This window comes from Schistocerca gregaria, chromosome 11, assembly GCF_023897955.1.
Source record: "Schistocerca gregaria isolate iqSchGreg1 chromosome 11, iqSchGreg1.2, whole genome shotgun sequence".
Lineage (NCBI taxonomy): Eukaryota > Metazoa > Arthropoda > Insecta > Orthoptera > Acrididae > Schistocerca > Schistocerca gregaria.
In genome coordinates, this window is record NC_064930.1 from 146,764,097 (window position 1) to 146,788,219 (window position 24,123).

The 24,123-nt window shown below is 45.7% G+C and overlaps 1 protein-coding gene across 1 annotated transcript in view; it reads left to right on the top strand.

The window, feature by feature from the left end:
* Positions 1-21,109: 21,109 nt before the first annotated feature.
* Positions 21,110-24,123, top strand: part of LOC126295071 (5'-AMP-activated protein kinase subunit gamma-2-like) — a gene marked incomplete at its 5' end in the record, with an annotated part of 207,609 nt that continues 204,595 nt past the window's right edge. The window contains 2 exons of the mRNA XM_049987317.1: positions 21,110-21,644; positions 21,748-21,920. Of these exons, the coding sequence (XP_049843274.1) occupies positions 21,110-21,644; positions 21,748-21,920 (708 nt within the window). The remainder of the gene's footprint in view (positions 21,645-21,747; positions 21,921-24,123) is intronic.

A 24,123-nucleotide genomic window follows, 5' to 3' on the forward strand; every position in this document is an offset into this window, starting at 1 on the left:
CCGTAACTCCGTAAGTAAACATTTGCAAACCTATGTTTATACCAACATTGTTCTTTAGTTTTGCTTGTAGAATAACAGGTTGAAATATTGTGAATCGGTCTGGATTTTTCAAACGTCTTGCGGTGCCCTCAGTATGCCCGTTTGATTTCGTCGGTGTACCCAGACTTTTTAAATGCAACGAGTGTGGCTGTCAGTGTTGGACGTGGACGTATGGGCAAACGGCATTTCGCTACTGAGACGCGCGGCGTGTGGGACTAGCTGTGGCTCATACGACTAGTATATTTGTGCGTGTCCGGCCCGGAATACAGCGACGACGCACGCTACGCAGTCCCACGCATGTCATCTTCCGTGTGTGTGTGTGTGTGTGTGTGTGTGTGTGTGTGTGTGTGTGTGTGTTGGCAGACATCCTGCGCTCACATGGATTTGAGCTTGTGTCCCACGTTATGCTGACGTTGCATCTAATGTTCGGTGATCAAAGAATTAAAATTCTTACAAAAATATACATTATCACCGGCCACGGTGTCATTTATACTGTTGGCACGGACGTGCTTAACTTTTACGAAAGTTTTGACACTACATGCACGAAGGCGGTTGAAAAAGCTATTAGGGTTCTCTGTTGGAGCGGAAGTCACAACCGATAAGACCCCCGAGTGTTGACAGCGATAGGTGATAGGCGGATACGGTCTGTATTCGCTTCAGCCGTTCTTCGGAGAACGCCCTTTCCTTCCTGGTTTGTGCTCTGCCACACAAGCACTCCAATTCTTGTAGCCAGCTGCAGTAATCTGCCGTACTGTTTCCTAATTTTTGTTTTTAAGATTTCCTGCCACATGCATTTCGTTGCGAAAATGTAACGTAATTCTCAAGACGGAAGCTGCAGCAAAACAAACAGTTTCTGAAAAACAGCAATTTCTTAGCGTCGAAAGTAAATTTGTTAGGGGGTAATTTATGAAGTTATTTGAAGAGTAGACGATTAACGGGTCAGACGAAAAGAGAACGGAAATTTCTGAAATGGGTTGCTGCACAAGAATGCGGATACGTAGATGGATAGAGGGGTTTCATGGTGAAGAGGTTGTTGTTGTTTTTGTTGTGGTCTTCAGTCCAGAGACTGGTTCGATGCAGCTCTCCATGCTAATCTATCCTGTGCAAGCCTCTTCACCTCCAAGTAACTACTGCAACATACATCCTTCTTAATCTGCTTAGTGTATTCATCTCATGCTCTTACTCTACGATTTTCACCCTCCACTCTTCCTTCCGATACTAAATTTGATCTCTTGATGCCTGAGAACGTGTCCTACCAACCGATCCCTTCTTCTAATCAAGTTCTGCCACAAACTCCTCTTCTCCCCAATTCCGTTCAGTACCTGCTGATTAGTTACGTAATTTAACCATCCAATCGTCTGTAGCACCACATTTCGAAAGCTTCTATTCTCTTCTTCCTCTCTAAATGATTTATCGTCCATGTTCCACTTCCATACATCCCCTTCACCCCACACATATACTTTCAGAAAAGACTTCCTGACACTTAAATCTATACTCCATATTAACAAATTTCTCTTCTTCAGGAACTCTTTCCTTGCCAAAGCCACTCCACATTTTATCCTGTCCACTTCGACCGTGATCAGTTATTTTGCTCCCCAAATAACAAAACTTATTTACTGATTTGTTTCATTCAAATGGTTCAGATGGCTATAAGCACTATAAGACTTAACATCTTAGGTCTTGCGTCCCCTAGACTTAGAACTACTTAAGCCTAACTAAGCTAAGGACATCACGGACATCCATGCCCTAAGGAGGATCCGAACCTGCGAAGTAGCAGCAACGCTGTTTCCGGACTGGAGCGCCTAGAACCGCTCGGCCACAACGGCCTGCACAAGTGTTTCATTTCCTAATCTAGTTCCCTCAGCATCACCTAATTTTATTCGACTACATTCCATTCTCCTCGTTTTGCTTTTGTTGATGTTCATCTTATACCCCCCTTTCAAGACACTATCCATTCCGTTCAACTGCTCTTCCAACCCCTTTACTGTCTGACAGAATTACAATGTCATCAGCGAACCTCAAAGTTTTTATTTCTTCTCCGTGGGTTTTAATACTTACTCCGAATTTTTGTTTTCTTTCCTTCACTGCTTGCACAATATACAGATTCAATAACATCGGGGAGAGTGAACTGGCCGTATACAAATACGGTAAGACATAGCTCTGGTCGAAATGCGCCGTTGGTGTACGTGCGACAGTCATTTCCTAGGCGTGATCAGTGGACGAAAGTGGCTGCTACTGCAGCCTTGCGCCCGTCTACATCGATGTCGTGAAGGTCAAGGTCACGCACATCCCCCGGCTGATTATGTCACACCCTTCCTTTTTCTCATCGACATTCAACCCCAACCCCACCCCCACGCCCACCAATGAGCCTCCCCTCCAATTCAGGATGGCTGCCCTTGTCATGTCGCACTCGTCGGGAGGTTCTCAGTTCGAACCGCAGCATGTTTCATTTTCTCAAATTTCGCAACTCGGCGTGCCAGTCCGTCTACGACATCGTCCCGGGCGCCTGTTAGTGGTGGGAACAGCGGTAGTCTCGTGTGGTGACATACGGGGTGAGCTACTCCTTAACTCTCGTGACACTGACGTAGGCTGTTCGAGCACGGTGCCTGTCTCCCCTTTCCTCCAGAACTGCCTTGTGTTCGTAACAGTGCTCGAACTGTGGCCGCCAAATTTTCACACGGTATTGGTTAAAAACAGTCTTGGTTGCAATTTTACTTTTTTTTATTTTTCAATTACGAGTTTCGCCTTATTTAGACATCATCAGGTTGATCTTAAATTCGTGCTTCTTAGACCGATCTTATAAGACAGTGTAGCCTTTACTGAGTTTGACTAAGGCGATGTTGGCCTGATATATTCGACGATGCCCTTTGGCTACACTGTCTAAACGATCGATCTAAGAAATACCAAATTAAGATCAACCTGAAGATGCCTAAATAAGGCGAAATGCGTAGTTGAAAAATTAAACAAACTAAAATTGCAACCAACGCTGTTTTTAACCAACGCTGTTTTTAACCAACGCTGTTTTTAACCAACGCTGTTTTTAACCAACGCTGTTTTTAACCAACGCTGTTTTTAACCAACGCTGTTTTTAACCAACGCTGTTTTTAACCAACGCTGTTTTTAACCAACGCTGTTTTTAACCAACGCTGTTTTTAACCAACGCTGTTTTTAACCAACGCTGTTTTTAACCAACGCTGTTTTTAACCAACGCTGTTTTTAACCAACGCTGTTTTTAACCAACGCTGTTTTTAACCAACGCTGTTTTTAACCAACGCTGTTTTTAACCAACGCTGTTTTTAACCAACGCTGTTTTTAACCAACGCTGTTTTTAACCAACGCTGTTTTTAACCAACGCTGTTTTTAACCAACGCTGTTTTTAACCAACGCTGTTTTTAACCAACGCTGTTTTTAACCAACGCTGTTTTTAACCAACGCTGTTTTTAACCAACGCTGTTTTTAACCAACGCTGTTTTTAACCAACGCTGTTTTTAACCAACGCTGTTTTTAACCAACGCTGTTTTTAACCAACGCTGTTTTTAACCAACGCTGTTTTTAACCAACGCTGTTTTTAACCAACGCTGTTTTTAACCAACGCTGTTTTTAACCAACGCTGTTTTTAACCAACGCTGTTTTTAACCAACGCTGTTTTTAACCAACGCTGTTTTTAACCAACGCTGTTTTTAACCAACGCTGTTTTTAACCAACGCTGTTTTTAACCAACGCTGTTTTTAACCAACGCTGTTTTTAACCAACGCTGTTTTTAACCAACGCTGTTTTTAACCAACGCTGTTTTTAACCAACGCTGTTTTTAACCAACGCTGTTTTTAACCAACGCTGTTTTTAACCAACGCTGTTTTTAACCAACGCTGTTTTTAACCAACGCTGTTTTTAACCAACGCTGTTTTTAACCAACGCTGTTTTTAACCAACGCTGTTTTTAACCAACGCTGTTTTTAACCAACGCTGTTTTTAACCAACGCTGTTTTTAACCAACGCTGTTTTTAACCAACGCTGTTTTTAACCAACGCTGTTTTTAACCAACGCTGTTTTTAACCAACGCTGTTTTTAACCAACGCTGTTTTTAACCAACGCTGTTTTTAACCAACGCTGTTTTTAACCAACGCTGTTTTTAACCAACGCTGTTTTTAACCAACGCTGTTTTTAACCAACGCTGTTTTTAACCAACGCTGTTTTTAACCAACGCTGTTTTTAACCAACGCTGTTTTTAACCAACGCTGTTTTTAACCAACGCTGTTTTTAACCAACGCTGTTTTTAACCAACGCTGTTTAGCACTGGTTTGGTGTATGCACATATGGATTTGAAGAATTTTCACACGGTATCGTAATCTGCCGCACCGGCGTCGATGCCACACTGTGGTAATTCTCTCCCGTTTGCACTGCCTGGTCGTACACACTTTAGCGGATTTTCCGGCGACATAGTGCCGCGATTAAAAGCTCGTCCGCGGATATTAATCTCGGAGCGTGGAGGTGACATCCGTACAATTCAGCGGCTTAATTGAAAACTCTCAGGCCGCGTCTGTTTTCAGCTACCAGTGAAGCAGCCGAGGATCATCAAAAGCGGCGCAAAACACCCGGGCGATTATTTTCTAATACATTTATTTCCGTACCGCCCCACTGTTACTCGCTAGATGAGAGGGCCATTCAGCTGGACGGCCGAGATAAATTAATAGTTTGAAAATTATCAGCTGTTGGCGTTGTGGTCTTCAGTTGGGAGACAGATTTGATGTAACTCTTCATGCTAATCTGTTCTGTGGAAGCCCCATCATCTCCGAATAACTACTGCAAGCCTACATTCTCGAGCAACTGCCTGCCGTATTTATCTATTAGTCTCCCTCTAAAGTTTTCATCCGCCACATCTCATTCCTTTTAGTAAGTTCTTGATCCATTGATCTTTCAGAATGAGTCTTATCAACCGATCCTTTCATTTACTCAAGTTGTGCCAAATATTTTTTTCTTCATGTTAATTACTCAATCTACCGATGGAATTCTGCTGCAGACCACACACGGTTCAAATGGTTCTGAGCACTATGAGACTTAACTTGTGAGGTCATCAGTCCCCTAGAACTTAGAACTACTTAAACCTAACTAACCTAAGGACATCACACACATCCGTGCCCGAGGCAGGATTCGAACCTGCGACCGTAGCGGCCGCGCGGCAGACCACATACAAAAGGCTTCTGTTCTCTTATTGTCCGACCTTCTTATTGTCCATATTTCGTTCCAGTAGAGGGCTACATTCGAGAAAAATGCTTTCAGAAAAAACGTTGCAACACTTAAATTTGTATTCGATGTTAGCAAGTTCCTCTTTTATAAGTAATGCTTTCGTTCCTATCGGCAGTCTGAAATTTGTATCTTTTGTGCGTAGGCCTTCATCAGATATTTTGCTGTTCATATTGCAAAACGATGTGAAAAGTCTCTCGTTTATATTGGGTTGGAGCCGATACTCGTGTTCTGCATCTGTATCCCGCAAGCAAGCTCTGCAGTCCGTGGCGAGGAGGGCTTCTGGTACAACTATACACATTTGCATCTCCTCGGTTCCGAGACTCCAGAACCTGTACCGAAAATTGGAATAAAAATCAACATTAACATCATTTCCGCCCATTTTATAGCCCATGAAAACCACTCATTGCATGTTGAACCACCAGACAGCGAGGCCTTCAGAGGTGGTGGTCCAGATTGCTGTGCACACCCATACCTCAAATACCCAGTAGCACGTCCTCTTGCCTGTATTCCTCGTGGCATGCTATCCACCAGTTCATCAAGGCACTGTTGATCCAAATTATTCCACTCCTCAACGCCGTAGATCCCTCAAAGTTGTTGGCCGGGTCACGTCGTCCATAAACAGCCCTTTTCGATTTACCCAAGGTATTTTCCATAGGGTTCATGTCTCTAAAACATGCTGGCCACCCTAGTCGCAGGATGTCGTTATCCTGCAAGTGGTACACAAAGGGCAATCCACCAGATGAATGGAGTGTAGTCTGGAGTTCGTCGGAAATTTCCTGTTCACAAAATAATACCACAGTGACAGTACTTTTGTTGGTAAACGCTGGTCGTTTATGTTCCCCCCAGATATCATGCCAAGAGTGACACACGTATTGTTGTTCTGTGGTGTTCTTGGTCTGAAAGTTCATTAAGTTTTGGTAGAGTTTCTTGACTTTGATGGTATCTCTCTCGGGTGTTCCCAGTCTAATGCACTTATATTCTACGAAGAAATGGTTTAGGTGGTAAAGTTAATTTGACATGTGGTGAACTTAATTTGGGGGTGGGGTGACTAGCCGGCGTTATTTCATTTAACACGAATGCGCCAACAGTATTGACTGAGCAACTTAGCTACCCAAGGACGAGTCACATGTCCTCACAGCTTTACTAAGGCGAAGGTCCCGATTTAGAGTCACGGTCTGGCACTCAGTTTCATTCTTCCAGGAAGCTTTAAGGGTAGAAAAGGTTTGTAATTACGTTCTATATGTTTTGGGATTCACTGAATGAACTCATTATCGAACGCAGGGTGAGTATAGTCTGGGTAACGTGTGTTCGGTTTTAAACAAGAGCTAGTTTCTCTCGCTTCTCTGTGTTTATGGTGTCCCAGCTCATCAGGTGTGTGTAGTAGGTATATGCGGGTCCTGTGTTGTGTAGTCTGTGTTGCGGATAGAGTCAGTAGTAAAGAAGTAATATATTAAAATGTTTTGCCAGATACTGAAGTTTTACTGCATTAACGGGAAACATATAATAAGCGATAGCGTATTTCTAGTTTTTTTTTAGGTGGCCACAAGAAAATTTTTCGAAACTGTTTAAATATATCTGTGAAGTTTGTGTACGTACTTTCATTCGTAAATACTGGGTAATTGTAGACCGGTAAAGTTGCGCGCCGTTGAGTTACACTGCCTCTAGACATTAGTGAGTAGATAGTGACAGAATTTCAATTTCTTTTTGATTCTTTCAATAACCGTACGGCATATTGAAAATGAGATTTCTGCAGCCGCTAGAAGCCTACAACAGAGAATGTGCCTAGAGTTAGCCGTCCAGTAGCATAAGCCAGTGTGTTCGAAACACGTCTCTGCCTGGTGAGCTGCCGGCTGTAGCTGTCATGGGGGTGACGGAATTTTCACGGCGACAGAGTTATTGGCGCTCAGTTGCTGAAAATATCTACTGCCCTCTCATCTCTCTCCCTTCATACATCTCAAACCGCACGCTAGTCCCTAGTCTCTCTCTCTCTCTCTCTCTCTCTCTCTCTCTCTCTCTCTCTCTCTCTCTCTCTCTCTCATATCGATTTCCTCCCACACCACCTGTCCCCCCCACTCCCCCCTCGTCAGCCTTGTTTATCGATACTGCAACTGTAATTCAGTAATGCTAACCATAAGACAATAAACCGTAAATACAGTTCTCTTGTTTCCAAACAACGTTCCGCAGTATATCAGTCAGTCAGAATGTTCATTAGAGTAATGTGTTAACATTTGAAGTAAATCTGTCAACGATGTTTCGAGGCTTCGAGTAGCGAATTTTCCACTTCATAGTGTATGCTTCCAAATGAGTATCCAGGTTTTTAAGACTTCATAGCATTTCTTACTTTAAAAGTACAATTGTAAACAATAAATCGAATAAAGGATCAACTTCAACAGTTCGTTTCTCAAGTGTTCGGTGTGAGCACCATGCCGACTGGAGTGGCCGAGCGGTTCAAGGCGCTACAGTCTGGAACCACGCGACAGCTACGTTCGCAGGTTCGAATCCACCCTGGGGCATGGATGTGTGTGATGTCCTTAGGGTAGTTGGATTTAAGTAGTTCTAAACGTACTGGCAGAAACACACAGTCCACCAGACGTGACGTTGCAAAAATTGAACTGCATGAAAAACTAGCATTTGCTTAGAAGGAGCGCAAGTTGCCCGCACTACACGGATCGAATTGACAAACTAATAAAAACTGATTTATATCCGAGAATTAAATTCTTCAAAGCATCGTTATGGAGGAGAATATTACTGCTCACATCCCCCCCCCCCCGTCAAAAGATACTCTCTCTCCTCTCTCTCTCTCTCTCTCTCTCTCTCTCTCTCTCTCTCTCTCTCTCTCTCTCCCCTCCGTCCCTCCCTCCCTCCCTCCCTCCCTCCAACATGTATTTATTCTCGAACGTCGCGCATCGCGCATCTTCTGCAGTGATCCAATCGCTGGTTGTGAAACTCGTTGTTTATTAATACCGACAAGACGCGGCAGCCGCTTCCAGTTGGCGGACGGAAAGTTCAGAGCAGTTCAAAGGATAGTTGGCGCGCGTGCAGACGGCGGTGCCTGGGTCGGTAGAAACCAAAATACCACCACTCCGCACTTCTCGCTCAGCTGCGGTACTCGCTCGCGATCTGGATGTCCCAGCTTGTCGGAGAAAAAAAGTAATTCAAACAAAAAACGGTTTAACACGACGCTTTATAAAACGGGCTGTTGTTGTTCTTAATGGTATTTTGGTCTTCAGCCAGAAGTCTGGTTCGATGCAGCTCTCCGTGCTACTCTATCCTGTGCAAGCTTCTTCATCCCCCAGTACCTACTGCAGCCTACATCCTTCTGAATCTGCTTAGTGTATTCATCTCTTGATCTAAGATTTTTACCCCGCACCCACTTCTCTCCAATACATCTATATCTACATACATACTCCGCAATCCACCATCCGGTGCGTGGCGGAGGGTACCTCGTACCACAACTATCATCATCTCTCCCTGTTCCTCTCCCAAACAGAACGAGGGAAAAATGACTGCCTATTTGCCTCTGTACGAGCCCTAATCTCTCTTATCTTTGTGGTCTTTCCGCGAAATGAAAGTTGGCGGCAGTAAAATTGTACTGCAGTCAGCCTCAAATGCTGCCTCTCTAAATTTCGTCAGTAGCGATTCACGAAAAGAACGCCTCCTTTCCTCCACAGACTCCCACCCGAGTTCCTGAAGCATTTTCGTAACACTCGCGTGATGATCGAACCTACCAGTAACAAATCTAGCAGCCCGCCTCTGAATTGCTTCTACGTCCTCCCCCAATCCGACCTGACAGCGATCCCAAACGCTCGAGCAGTACTCGAGAATAGGTCGTTTTAGTGTTTTATGAGCGGTCTCCTTTACAGATGAACCACATCTTCCCAAAATTCTACCAATGAACCGAAGACGACCATCCGCTTTCCCCACAACTGGCATTACATGCTTGTCCCACTTCATATCGCTCTGCAATGTTACGCTCAAATATCTAATCGACGTGACTGTGCCGAGCGATGCACTGCTAATGGAGTATTCGAACATTACAGGATACTTTTCCTATTCATCTGCATTAATTTACATTTATCTATATTTAGAGTTAGTTGCCATTCTTTACACCAATCACAAATCCCGTCCAAGTCATCTCGTATCGTCCTACAGTCACTCAAGGACGACACCTTCCCGTACACCACAGCATCATCAGCAAACAGCCGCACATTGCTACCCACCCTATCCAAAAGTTCATTTATGTAGATAGAAAACAGCGGACCTACCACAATTCCCTGGGGCACTCCAGAATATACCCTCACCTCCGACGAACACTCACCATCGAGGACAACGTACTGGGTTCTATTACTTAAGAGTTAAATTCGTTCAAATGGTTCAAATGGCTCTGAGCACTATTGGACTTAACATCTGACGACATCAGTCCCCTAGAACTTAGAACTACTTAAACCTAACTAACCTAAGGACATCAGACACATCCATGCCCCAGGCAGGATTCGAACCTGCGACCGTAGCGGTCGCGCGATTCCAGACTGAAGCGCCTATAACCGCTCGGCCACACCTGCCGGCGTTAAATTGGTGATCCCTTGATGCCTCAGAAGGTCCCCTATCGACCGACCCCTTCCGGCAGTCTGAGTGTGGTACAAATTTGTTTTCTCCCCTCGTTATTTACGCGATGTACCCGTCACGTGTAAAGCATTCTTCTGGAGCAGCACATTCCAGAAGCTTCTATTGTCTTCTTCTCTAAACTGTTCATCGGCCATGTTTTACTTCCATACATCTCTACATTGCAGACAAACGGGCTAGCAAGTATAAACTATATAATAATTCATACTCCAGCCCTGTACAAGGCAACGGCCTTGCTGTAGTGAATACACCGGTTCCCATCAGATCACCGAAGTTACGCGCTGTCGGGCGTGGCCGGCACTTGGATGGGTGACCATCCAGGCCGCTATGCGCTGTTGCCATTTGTTTCGGGGTGCACGCAGCCTCTTTATGCGAATTGAGGAGCTATTCGACGGAATAGTAGCGGCTCCGTCACAGAAAAGCGTCGTATCGACCGGTAGATGGGTTTGCTGACCACACGCCCCTCCTATAGGCATCCTCATCTAAGGACGACACGGCGGTCGGATGGTCCCGGTGGGCCACTTGTGGTCTGAAGACGGATTGCTTTAGCCCGGTGCAGATTCCTAAATCCCACACTGCTAATATGGAAAAATCTCTCCCTGTGAGTTTTTAGTACCTATCGCAATATTCGTAAAATCGAAAGCGAGAAGCGTAAGGCGCACGGAGCGGATAATAGGTGCGTGAATAGTCATCTACGTCACTAACGTTCCTGTTGCATTGCAAATTACGTAAAATGTGCGACTTTTCTCAATGACAGCTACTCTAATATTTGCTACTACTTAGACATGCTGAAAAAAAATGATCCTATGACATTTATTGTCCGGGATATCACCTGCTGGATTTCGGCCCCCGTTTTGGAAGTCTTTTAGTTGACACAACTTCGGCGACTGGCGTGTCTATGGCGATGAAAGTGGACACACAACACCCAGCGAATCGAACCCGAGCCCCCTTGCATGGTAGGCGGGCTTAGTAGGCAGTATTGGTTAAAAACAGTCTTGGTTGCAATTTTAGTTTTTTATTTTTCAACGACGCGTTTCGCCTTTTTTATAAATCTTCCAGTTATCTTAAATTTGGTATTTCTTAGAAGAATCTTTCAGTGTAGCCAAAGGGCATCGTCGAACATATCAGGCCAACATCGCCTTCGTTAAACTCGGTAAAAACTTTTCTAGATGGGCGCTAGTGACACAAAGGCCCCCCATAACACGTTCCCGTTCACAGGAGCGGGTAACAGAACGAGATGGGGGGGTCAGGTGGTAAGCATAATGAGATGTTGGCCTGATATATCCGACGATGCCCTTTGGCAACAACTGACTGAAGGATTCTTCTAAGAAATACCAAATTAAGGTAACCTGAAGATGCCTAAATAAGGCGGAACGCGTCGTCGAAAAATAAAAAGTAAAATTGCAACCAAGACTGTTTTTAACCAATCCTGTTGAGCACTGGTTTGCTGTATGCCACATATAGATCGGAAGAATTACTTAGTAGGCATGCTGCTATAGGGAACTTTAGTCGTAAAAAACACCTGTAATTAATTTCATGTCTCTTGCAGTTGCAGTTATTCATATCGAGCTAGGAAGTCATTGTATGGAACGTCGCAAACCTTTAGTATAGTCCAATCGCTGCAAAGGGACGTCTTACATTGGTTTACGGATGTAATACTCTCGACTTAGTATTCAAGTACACAATGTACATACTCCACTTAACTGTAGGGTATGAACAACAATTAATTGCTCGTCATTATACACTCCAGGCTGTGCCTCGTCGATTTAGTCTCGTCCCTCTCTCCATTGTCATCGTCTTCAATTCTTCATACGACTTTATCCCCACATCTTCTTTGATGTTACTAAAATACGTTGCTCTTGGCTTGCCCTTTGGGTTTTTTCCCTAAAACTTTTCCTTCTAATACATTCTTTAGGACCTGGTTGTGTCTCATTATGTGCCCCATCATTTTTGATTTTCTTCTTCCTATATAATTTAGCAGTGTTCTGTTCTCATTCAATTATCTTAAGGCCTGTCCATTACTTTTTCTATCTACCCCGCTTGTTTCCGTCATTCTTCTCCATTGCCACATTTCCATTGCTTCCAATCTCTTCCTCTGCCTTTGCCACAGTCTACACTTCACATCCGTATGTTAAGACACTTCAGACAAATGTTTTGGCAAACTTTTTCCTACATTCTAGGGTTACATGATTCTGTGTTAGGAAATTCCTTTTATTTTGGAAAGCTTGCTTTGCCAACGCTATTATTGTCGTCTGTAATTGTGCTCCCCAAATAACAAAAGTTCTGAACCTGCTCTAGATCATTATCTTCTAGTTTAATAGTAATATTACCATTTTCGTTTGTGTTCCCTACTACCATAGATTTTGTTTTCTTCTTATTTAATTTTAGATTAAATTCTCTAAGGATTTTGGCATTTTTAGCAACATAAACTTCATTTCCTTTTATTGTTTGCGTTTTATTATTACAACATGACCTGCTGGAAGACCATAACAAGTCACTCTGCAGTTCGAAAACGCGACTGAGAAATGCTGTACGTTTGGAGTTCCTCTTCGCGGATGACAAAAATCACACGAGGATACAGATACAGGCTAAGGTCGGTCAACGATAATTGGTTTTGCTGTGCTGCAGTTTACTCGCCCTGCGCTCCACCTCTTCCTCCTCCAGTAGAACCCCCATATATGGAGGGTTTTATGTTATACACCACGGATATACGAGGCTCGTTCAATAAGCAATGCCCCACTTTTTTCTTTAAGCTATTAATATACATTGTTGCTGCTTCACATTTGATGTTCGTTCTGTGCGCCAGTGCAGTTTCGAACCGTTCCGGCAGATGGCAGAGCCGTAGTACAGCGTCAAAATGGCGTCTACGTACGACCATAGAGTAAATATCTCTGGAGTGAGCATTGCGTTCTGCGCATGTTGTGAACACATTGAACCAGGATTGTCACGTGTTTTCGGGACTTCGCTGTGCGTGTGTGCTTTCCGCAGAGTTTGAAGTTTATAATATCAAGAGTTTTTGTTGTATTTCACCGTTTGTTAATAGTGTAATAGCGATGGTTAATTACTGTTGTTGCTACATGCAAAGAAATATGTGAAAGGAGGGATAGTAACTTTTTCATGGGTACATACCAAGTAGCTCTAATTACAGTTATCATATTAGTAAGAGACACTGTATATGCTTAAAAATTTCGAGACGCATTATCATTAAGGCTTGATTCTGTAGACCTATTTTTCTACGATTTTATGGCTATATAATAGATATTACGGCTCGCACGAAAGCTTACAAACAATCGCTTCCTCTCGGAAATTTGCTGGTGGAGCAGGAGAAGGAATGATTAGTTGTTTCACCAAATACTATCCTCCATGCATGTATCAGTGACTTTTCGATTATGTATATAGATTACTCAGCCTAGTATTTATTTAATAAACTGGGAGCAAGTAACGTAAAAAGCGTTAAATAAATACTTCAGAGTGTCACCAGTAAGAAAAATTGTGCTTCAGGTCGCAAAAACGAGAAAATAAACACGCAGAAATAGCAGAAAAAAGGACGAATTAGCAGGGATATAATTGCTAGTATGTGGCAAATTCGGTGTTTTTGGGACAATTGCAAAAGTACTAGCGTACTGTCAAATCGTTTTTCAAGACCATCACTGCCAAAATGTACCTCATGCTCTGTAATGTTATAAAATGCCGTATCATACCGTAAACTACCAAAAATCGAGTGCCTCTGAACTTCGACACCTATCGCGAAGAAGTAGGATATCACTTGCTCTTAACAGTTATGTAGCTGGTTTACTTCCGACATCAAATGGATACTGTCAAAATGTCTGCGCAACATATATAAGTAGTCCACGACACGTACGAAAAGAGTCCGTCTGTACTGTGGATGTAGTGACATTAGAAATATACGGGGCGCTATACGGACAAACACACCACGTCCCGAGAACACGTGACCAGGCCGGCAATGTGTGTTGGTAACACAAAATATGTTCTGCGCATGTGAATGCTCACTCCAGAGACATTTACTCTATGGGTACGACTCACGTTACAGGTATCGTGCTGTTATTAAATTCTTGCGCGCAGAAGCAGAAACCTTGGTGTACATCCATAAACGTCTGTGAGCAGTGTGTGGCTATGCTGCAGTTGATAAGAGTACAGTTGGGCGATGCGTAAAGAAAGTTACGGCCGCAGGAAATGCCGAAACACAGCTGAGTCGTTCGGACGCCATTATTCGCGCCGACCGGCGCATCACAACTCGACAACTGGCTCTACAGTTGTGGGTCAACATTCGAAGTGCGTCTGCAGTCATCGAGGCTCTCCGCTATTCAAAGATGTGCTCACGGTGGGTTCCACGAATGCTGACAGCGGTCCACAACATTCAAAGGAGGGGCATTTCATCTGAAGTGTTGGAGCGTTCTGCGACCGACGGAGAGGCCTTTCTGTCACGGATCGTTGCGTGGGACGAAAGCTGGTGCACCACTTTGCGCCGGAAACAATAAGACAGTCCATGGGAGTGGCATCATCCTCGTTCAACACAGAAGAAGAAATTCGAGACGACACCCTCTGCCGGAAAAATTCACGGTTCCAGTCTCCTGGGATTGTGATGGCGTCATTCTCGTGGATGTGATGCCGAGAGGGTCAGCCATAAATTGAGAGGCAGGCGGGAAGACTCTGAATAAACTCCAGGATCATTTCCCATGTTTGAGTCGGCCAAGAATCCAGCAGAAATCTTGCTCCAACACGATAATGCACGCCCACACATTAGTCAGAAAACCCAGGAACACATCGCCAAGTTTGGTTGGACATCACTGCCTCATCCACCCTAAAGTCCAGACCTGGCACCCTCGGACTTCCATCTCTTCGGGCCGCTTAAAGATTCTCTATGGGGAACACACTTTGGAGATGACGAGAGTGTCAGTCAAGCACTGAAAACATGGCTACCCTACAGGACGAGACGTTTTACCAGCAGGGAATACACACTCTCCCACAACGTTGGCGTACGGCTATAGAACGTGACGGAGACTATGTAGAAAAACGGGACGTTTTTATGTATATTGTCACCAAATTCTGACGATAAATACGAGGGTAATCCCTGAGGCATCAAGGGATCACCAATTTACCATTGGATGGCAGCTTTTGGAGACCAAGATATGAATACACTAAGCAGATTCAGAAGGATGTAGGCTGCAGTAGGTACTGGGAGATGAAGAAGGTTGCACAGGATAGAGTAGCATGGAGAGCTGCAGAAAACCAGTCTCAGGACTGAAGACAACAACAACAACAACAACAACAACAACATTCCCAAAAGTAAGGTATCCTTTTTTTTTAATAAGTACATACACCTGTTTATTTCTACAATGTTTTACCTCAGTTTACAGCTTCAACATTTAGCTATTTTTCGATGTAATCACGATTTCTATCTATGCATTTTTGTAGACACTGTGGCAGTTTTTGTATGCCCATGTCATACCAGCTCGCCGCCATGCTGTTCAGAATGTTATGAAACTCTTCCTTCACCTCGTCGTCGGAGCTGAACCCCTTTCCGGCCAAATGTTCTTTTAACCTAGGGGACAGGTGATAGTCACTGGGCACCAAGTCTGGACTACAGGGTGGGTGGGTGATTATGTTCCACTAACACTTTTGCAGGAGAGCAACAGTTTAAAAAAAATAAAAAAAATGGTTCAAATGGCTCTGAGCACTATGGGACTTGACATCCGACGTCATCAGTCCCCTAGAACTTAAACCTAACTAACCTAAGGACACCACACACATCTATGCCCGAGGCAGGATTCGAACGTGGGACCATAGCGGTCCCAAACTGAAGCGCCTAGAACCGCTCGGCCACAGCGGCCGGTAGCAACGGTTTGCCGAGCGATGTGTGGGCGAGCGTTGTCATGGAGAATGTGCGCACCCTTGCTCAACATTCCTCTTCTCCGGTTCTGAATTGCCCGTTTGAGTTTTTTCAGTCTCTAACAGCACCTGTCAGCGTTAATTGTGGTTCCAGCGATTCAGCTCTGACGACGAGATGAAAGAAGAGATTCATAACTTTTTGAACAACATGGCGGCGAGCTGGTATGACATGGGCATACAAAAACTGCCACAGTGTCTACAAAAATGCATAGATAGAAATGGTGATTACATCGAAAAATAGCTGAATGTTGAAGCTGTAAACTGAGGTAAAACATTGTGGAAACAAACACGTCTATGCACTTAGGAGACCTTACTTTCGGGATTACCCTCGTATTTTCTGAGGAAAAAGTGGGCATTACTTTTTGAACGATCCTCGTATACTCTTTCCTAAGCACCAACACGTTCAGTGTTTGCAGAACGGAGCGTTATTGGTACAATCTGCTGTAATAAAACGACGGAAAACGTACCGGTAATTAATGAAATTTCGAATTTATTTATTACCCTGTTATAACTCGGGTGTTACCAGGGTAAGCTGTTGTAACACAACGGCACACTTCCAACTTCCACTGATGAAAGGAAGTGAAATGCCAACAGAAGAATGCTGACAATCGTTTATTGCATAAAACTGCCCATCGTTGTAGCTGTTTATTTCAGATGACGAGAATTTTGCATTCGCATAGAAAGGGGGTGGCGGGCTACTTTAAAGTGCCTCAGGCCAGTACGGGGTGCTAAAAAAAAGTCTCTCCGCAGTGCCGTTCGATAGTTCGCCTGCCTGGATTACTTACCTTCAAGTGGAGAGACTTTCAACCTTCAATGTGAAAATTTGTAAGTAAAAATGAATATTCAGTAAATTAATAACTTCTGTTTCACTGAGTTTCATTTCGGTATATTAACTGCGGCATATGGCACACGCGACTAACAATCATACGGCACTGCGGAGAGACTTTCTGAATACCCCGCACTACGGAACTAAGAAATAACGGGATACGGGAAGTAATTGTATTATTTTTTTACGACGTAAGGGAAACACGTTTATTACAAAATAAAGCCCAGAAACAGGCGTGATACGTTTTACAGTACTTCAGCTGACTTTACAGCGTAAAAATAGGAAAAGTGACTTTCCCTATATTGCCGCTCGGTGCGGCTTCGTGCGCAGTCTGAATACAGCGTACAGCAGCTTGCCGTGCTGCCATCTGTCAGCCACACCATGGAACACTGCGTTAGTTGCGTGGCGCGCCGCCCGGGTGCAGCACGCGCAAGCATGGCTGCGGCAACTCTCTTTATACCAGCTAGTTACATTCCGCGGAATCTGCGCCCATACCAAATCGAGAGTAATTTTATGTGTAAAATGTGGGGTTAGATTCTCACGTACTGGCGCATTACGTTGAAAACAACACACGTTTGTAGTATTTTTACCAAAAATAACCGTTATCGTCTTTCTGACGTGCATTTTAATGCAGCATTAGTTCGTGTGAAATTTCTTTTCAGTAAGTCCGTTGTTGTTGTTGTGGTCTTCAGTCCACACACTGGTTTGATGCAGCTCTCCATGCTACTCTATCCTGTGCAAGCTTCTTCATCTCGCAGTACCTACTGCAGCCTACATCCTTCTACGATTTTTACCCTCCACGCTTCTATCTAGTACCAAATTGGTGATCCCTTGATGCCTCAGAACATGTCCTACCAACCGATCCCTTCTTCTAGTCAAGTTGTGCCACAAACTCCTCTTCTCCCCAATTCAATTGAATGCCTCCTCATTAAACTTCCTGGCAGATTAAAACTGTGTGCCCGACCGAGACTCGAACTCGGGACCTTTGCCTTTCGCGGGCAAGTGCTCTACCAACTGAGCTACCCAAGCACGACTCACGCCCGGTGCTCACAGCTTTACTTCTTCCAGTATCTCGTCTCCTACCTTCCAGACTTCATATCAGCGCGCACTCCGCAGCAGAGCGAAAATTTCTTTCTGGCCTCCTCATTACTTACGTGATCTACGCATCTAATCTTCAGCATTCTTCTGTAGCACCACATTTCGAGAGCTTGTATTCTCTTCTTGTCCAAACTATTTATCGTTCATGTTTCACTTCCATACATGGCCACACTCCATACAAATACTTTCAGACACGACTTCCTGACACCTAAATCTATACTGGATGTTAACAAATTCCTCTTCTTCAGAAACGCTTTCCTTGCCATTGCCAGTCTACATTTTATATCCTCCGTAAATCGACCATCTTCAGTTATTTTGCTCCCCAAATAGCAAAACTCATTTACTACTTTAAGCGTCTCATTTCCTAATCTAATTCCCGCAGCATCTACCAATTCGACTACATTCCATTCTCCTCGTTTTCCTTTTGTCGATGTTCATCTTATATCCACCTTCCAAGACACTGTCCATTCCGTTCAACTGCTCTTCCAAGTCCTTTGCTGTCTCTGACATAATTACAATGTCATCGGCAAACCTTAAAGCTTTTATTTCTTGTCCATGAATCTTAATACCTACTCCGAACTTTCCTTTTGTTTCCTTCATTGCTTGCTCAATATACAGATTGAATAGCATCGGGGAGAGGCTTCATGTGTTAAGTAAGCGAAAAAATTCATAGCAAGGACTGCGTTGTACCGTTATTACGAGGCTAATACATGGTCAACTGTGATTACTGTAAGTGAAGGAATACCGAGATTTCTAGCATAACAGAATGTGTGGAGAAATGTTTCAAATGCGTTTACATAGCCCCTACTGATATTTAATTGAACAAGCTTTTTGGAAATAAGTTAATAGTGAAAAAACTCGACACAGAGATTTGCCGACAATTGTATTAATGAATGTCCTGTAAGATGCTTAATGGGATAGAACGGTTCTCGGAAATGTTGGGTGTTTCTAGGCGTATTGTGCATTTCTTATGTTGTTGAACTGAAGGTCGTACTTGTTTGAACACATTAACGATGAGTTTCGTGTTGGTGTTTGTATCGGTGACGTGTGTCGGCCATGTTTAGAAGCCCACTGATCGTGCGGAGTGCCTTGTGTACGCTTCTACCTAGCCGTGCCTCATTTCCTGTGTCTTGGTACGCAGGAGGTTGCAGGTTCGCGTCACGGGAGCAACAGTTCGTTTGAACTGCCTGTTAACGACGAAGCAGCAGCAGCCGAGGTGAGCAGCAGCTGGGCGCATTGGTCGCGGGTCTAGCAGGCTGTCCCACCGTGGCTCTGGATCACACGCCATTGGATTGGATTTGGAAGTTCTGCCGTCTGGCACTGTCGGAATGAGCATGCAGTGCCCCCATCCAACGCCCATCCACCCCAGATCTTGATCCAGTCAAGGTGTGAAGTGAGTGACTGGACTACAGGGCAAAGGGAAGGTACAGCAGGAATTCTCAACCTGCTGGTTGACAACTGTTCTACATAGACAGCTGGAGGGTGCGTTTTGGCCCGTGTTCGTTCATTCATCTAAACAAGTGGTTTGTTTCCCTGGTGCCTCAAAAAGACTGTAGGAGTGTATTGGATTTCCACAGTGAAAAATGTTGGGACGGCCTTCACTCGTGCTGGTTGAGATGAAGTGAATCTGGACAGGAGTAACTGGAGTGAGAGCCACTGTTCGGGCTTCAGAAGTTGATTAGTGAAGATTGGCAGTCGATACACGTTGCAGTGGTTGCGAACCATCTCTGCCGTGGTGGCTGTTGCGGTATTTCCTTCTGGACGATGAACATATTATGGTTACGATGGTGATGGTGGTTGGTGACAGTTCTGTTCAGAGGACGTTGCATTTTCGGGTTGGAGTCAGGTCTGTCCCTAAGTGGACGCGGTTGGTTGTGGGATAATTCGCAGAATGCGTATTGCGTGCAGGCAGATGAAGGGGTTGTTTATTCGCATTTGGGACACGAATGGGTATGATACGTACTGGTGACCGATCTGGTTGTGATGTCTGACACACGTCTGTGAATTCATTGGCTCAAGTTCATCTCTGTCTGTACAGTGTTGGGATGTATTGTTCTGAGCGAATTCTGCAGTTAATAGCTTACTTCTTCCATTGTGGTGGTTAACAGTAAGCAGACTCTAAAGCATGTTAAATCTTGTCAAACCTTAAATCCAGTGGTGTCACTGTGTGATTCGTATGTGCTCTTTCCAACCTTCATCATTTACACATGTTGACTGTCCATCCCTTTGTGGAAGACAATCATCTAAACAGTGTCCCTCATGCATTTGTGGATAGTGTTGTGTATGTGAGGTATTCATTCAAGCCTCAACATATGGGTGTATGAATTCTGACACTTCGTGACGGACTTGTCGATCCTTTGGTTGCAATATTGAGATCACTAGTGGGAACAGCACTGATTGGGTGCTTTCCATTTTGGAGAGGAGAAGAGATCGCGACTTCTTATATGCCTGTGCTAGAGTGCCGTCTGAGATCATTGCCCTGTATGTGCCTATCTGGTCAGTCAAGACTGGTCAGTGCTGTGTTCGGATATAATGATTACCTGCGAATCCCGCACTGCACTTGTTGACTGGCGATCTCTTTGTAGATCGTAATAGATATTGGTGTATGAAATGTTGAACAGAAGTCTCGGCATTGTTTAGTTGTAGGCTGTTGGCGTTTCTGTGGTGATATTGGCAACTTGGGATGTGTCGATGTGTGCGTGAAACGTCTTGTGTGTTATCCAGTTGTGATCGCGTTGATACAGGGTGATCTGAGAGGAATGCTCTCCATTGAAAAGTAGTTCCTCAGCTGTGGTGGTGCAGAGGGAGGGACTTGAGCTGGTTGAGATAGCTACACTTTCAGTTTTGGGCGTAGAAGTTCGCCGTGTTGTTCAGTGGTGAAACTCTGCCCATTCATAGTGGATGTAGCCAATCTAAAAGTGTTTGCCGTCGTATGTGAAGACTCGCTATCGATATGTCGTACATTGACCGCAGACAGTGGGGTACCAGTGTATCAGAGTGTGTGTCCCCAGTGGAGAGGTAGTTCCCCAAAGTGTGCTGTAGGGTAAGAAGTGTGCTCCGCAGATCGTGAAACAAGTTGGCACTCGACAGTTCGGGCTCTGGAGGTCTCGGTGTGGTGCGATGGGCGTCAAGCTCCGTCCCTTTCCTCAGAGCAGGCTGTGATTTGGCAGCGGTCTGAGGGCAGTTCCCCCGTCGCTTGTTGACTGGAGACCCAGACCAGACCCGGCCCGGGCCATGAGCTCCGCCACGCCGTCCACGTCTGCGTCCAGCGGGCTGTCCCGCGAGGGCTCCGACTGCGGCCGGCCGTCGCCCCACCACCTGGGCGCGCTGCTGCGGCAGCTGGGGCGGCGCGTGGTCCGCCCCCGCAGCCGCAGCCGCCCCCGCAGCCGCGACCCGTCGGCCGAGAGGCGGCACTCGTCGCCGGCGCGCTCGCCGCTGCCCTGGCGGCGGGGGTTCCCCGAGCAGGCCGGCGGCCGGCGCAACTCGTCGCCCGCCCCCGAGCTGCGCGTCGAGCCGCCGCCGCCGCCCCCGCGCCGCTGGTCGCGCTCGCCCTCGCCCTCCCCCCCGCCCCTCCCCGACGCTCCGGCCCGACGCCGGCCTGCTCACGCCCCCGAACCCCGCCTCCTGCCGCCGCAACTCGTCCCCGGCCAGGGCGCCCGAGCTGCGCGTCGAGCCGCCGCCCCCGCGCCGCTCCCCCTCCCCCGCCCCCGCGCCCGCCCCCGCCGCCCCCCACGCCAGGCCCCGCCGCGACTCGGGCGGGGCCTTCCTGCAGGTGCCCACCAACTTCCGCGCGCGCTCCCGCTCCCTCGACGACGGCCAGAAGCGGATAGTGGTGCTGGACAACTGCCTGCCCGGCGAGGACATCGCCAAGACGTACAGCATCTACGAGCAGATCCTGAAGGAAGGTACAGGCCAAATGCTCCCGTGACTCCACCGTGGCTCGCACCTCGGCACACCCGGCCGTGCCGAACCGCCGTACTGACCTCTAGTTGTCGTTGTTTCCGCCAGGTGCGCTGTTGCGGCGCAGCTCGCTGGACCCGGTGGAGCGGCGCCGACTGTCGCTGGGCCCGTCTACGTCCTCGTCGTCGGAGCGCCCGCCCAGCTCGCAGCAGCCGCACCGCGCCGCCGACGCGCATCTCGACCCTCACCACGCGGCCATACTCTTCAGGGACTCCAGGGGGGTGAGTACCAAACTGCTTCTTCTTCCTGGTAATGCACACTACACTGAACCCGCACAAAGTACCCTAGAACTGGACTACACCAGTCCACGTAAATCTACTCTAGACTGGACTCAACTGGAGTAGTCGAACCGAGTGAGCTGTAGACTGGACTGGACTAGACTCTTCGAGCCGAGTGCGTTGTGGACTGGACTGGACTGGACTGGACTAGACTTCTCGAACTGGACTGGACTGGATTACAAATCAGTGTAGCAACGAAGCCTCCATCCATTAATTTAAAAAGGTGACTCATTTAGTCCTTTACACTGCCCATTTTCATATCCAACGCACTGTAAAGACACTAGTAAGGTCATCCGAAGACCAGTATCAGCTGCAAAGCGATTTAGAAAAGATTGCTGTACGGTGTGGCAGGTGGCAGTTGACGCTAAATAACGAAAAGTGTGAGGTGATCCACATGAGTTCCAAAATAAATCCCTTGGAATTCGATTAATCGATAAATAGTACATTTCTCGAGGCTGTCAATTCAACTAAGTACCTGGGTGTTAAAATTACGAACAACTTCAGTTGGAAGGACCACATAGATAATATTGTCGGGAAGGCGAGCCAGAGGATTGGTTTCATTGGCGGGACACTTGGTAGACGCGACAAGTCCACTAAAGAGACAGCTTACACTACACTCGTTCGTCCTCTGTTAAAATATTGCTGCGCGGTGTGGGACCCTTACCAGTTGGGTTTGACGGAGGACATCGAAAGGGTGCAAAAAAGGGCAGTTCGTTTTGTATTATCACGTAATAGGGGTGAGAGTGTGGCAGATATGATACGCGAGTTGGGATGGAAGTCATTAAGGCAAAAGACGTTTTTCGTCGCGGCGTGATCTATTTACGAAATTTCAGTCACCAACTTTCTCTTCCGAATGCGAAAATATTTTGTTGAGACCAACCTACATAGGTAGGAATGATCATCAAAATAAAATAAGAGAAATCAGAGCTCGAACAGAAAGGTTTGGGTGTTCGTTTTTCCCGCTCGCTGTTCGGGAGTGGAATAGTAGAGAGATAGTATGATTGTGGTTCGATGAACCCACTGCCAAGCACTTAAATGTGAATTGCAGAGTAGTCATGTAGATGTAGATGTAGATGCATAAAGAAGTGACAAACTAACATAGTGTGCAAGAAGAAAGGAAAATCAAAAAGAGTTGAAATACCTTAGCATTTACCCATACAGTTGTGATCGGCGGTACATGGAAATGTTGCGTGAAGTTAAGGTCGCATGATGCTGATGATAATGAGTAGTCTGGCATGGGTTAAACTCTGTGGTAAACGTACGTGTGTGCTACACGACATGTGTCTCAGCCAATGACATGCACGCAATGCGTTCAGATCAATGAATAAAATTATGAAAGAAAGTATGAAAGTATTTGTATAACAAAAATAGCTTACAAATAACGTGTAACGTCATTGATTACAATCGTGTGAGCTAAAAACATTCCAAAGTAAAAGAGTCAATGTATGAGGCTGTGTCGCAGTCAGTGGGTGCTACTCCCAGATACACTTGTTCGTCGCACGGACGCCGTCGTATCAAGGTGACTGCCGGCAGCCAAAGGTGTACCAGCAGGGCACAGTGTGTTGCTGTGACGGGCGCGCCGTGTGGCCGACGTTAAGGCCCAGCAACGATGTCGCATCAAGGCCCCGCGGGCTCTGTTTGCGGTAGTGTGTTGATACGTTGTCTCACAAGCAGCTAGAAAGTCGCTCATTACAATAATAATATATAGGGTGAAAAACAAACAGTACATGACACAATGCCCAAAATTGTAATACCGTAACGAATAATTATATGAGTGGGAGCACTCAAGGAAGACGGAAACCGGGGATCATTTGTAAGGAAATGATTGTTGCGATATAAACTTCTTTATTGATTGATGACATAATAGATCACTGGCGTGTCTCCAAACGGTGTTGGATAAAATCGACTACACTAGTCCAGCCAAGTGCACCGCAGACAGTGCTAAACCAGGTCTGGCACAGGCTGTACTAAACTAGTGAAGTGCGCTGCAGATTGCACTAGGCTGGGTCAGACTCGTCGCGCCATCTTGGGCTGGGCAGGTCCATCCTAGTCAACCCTGGGCCACGCTAGACTGAACTCCGCTGCACTAGCCTAGCCTAGAACATGCTACACTGGACTAGAATAGCGTAAGCGTTTTAAATTTACG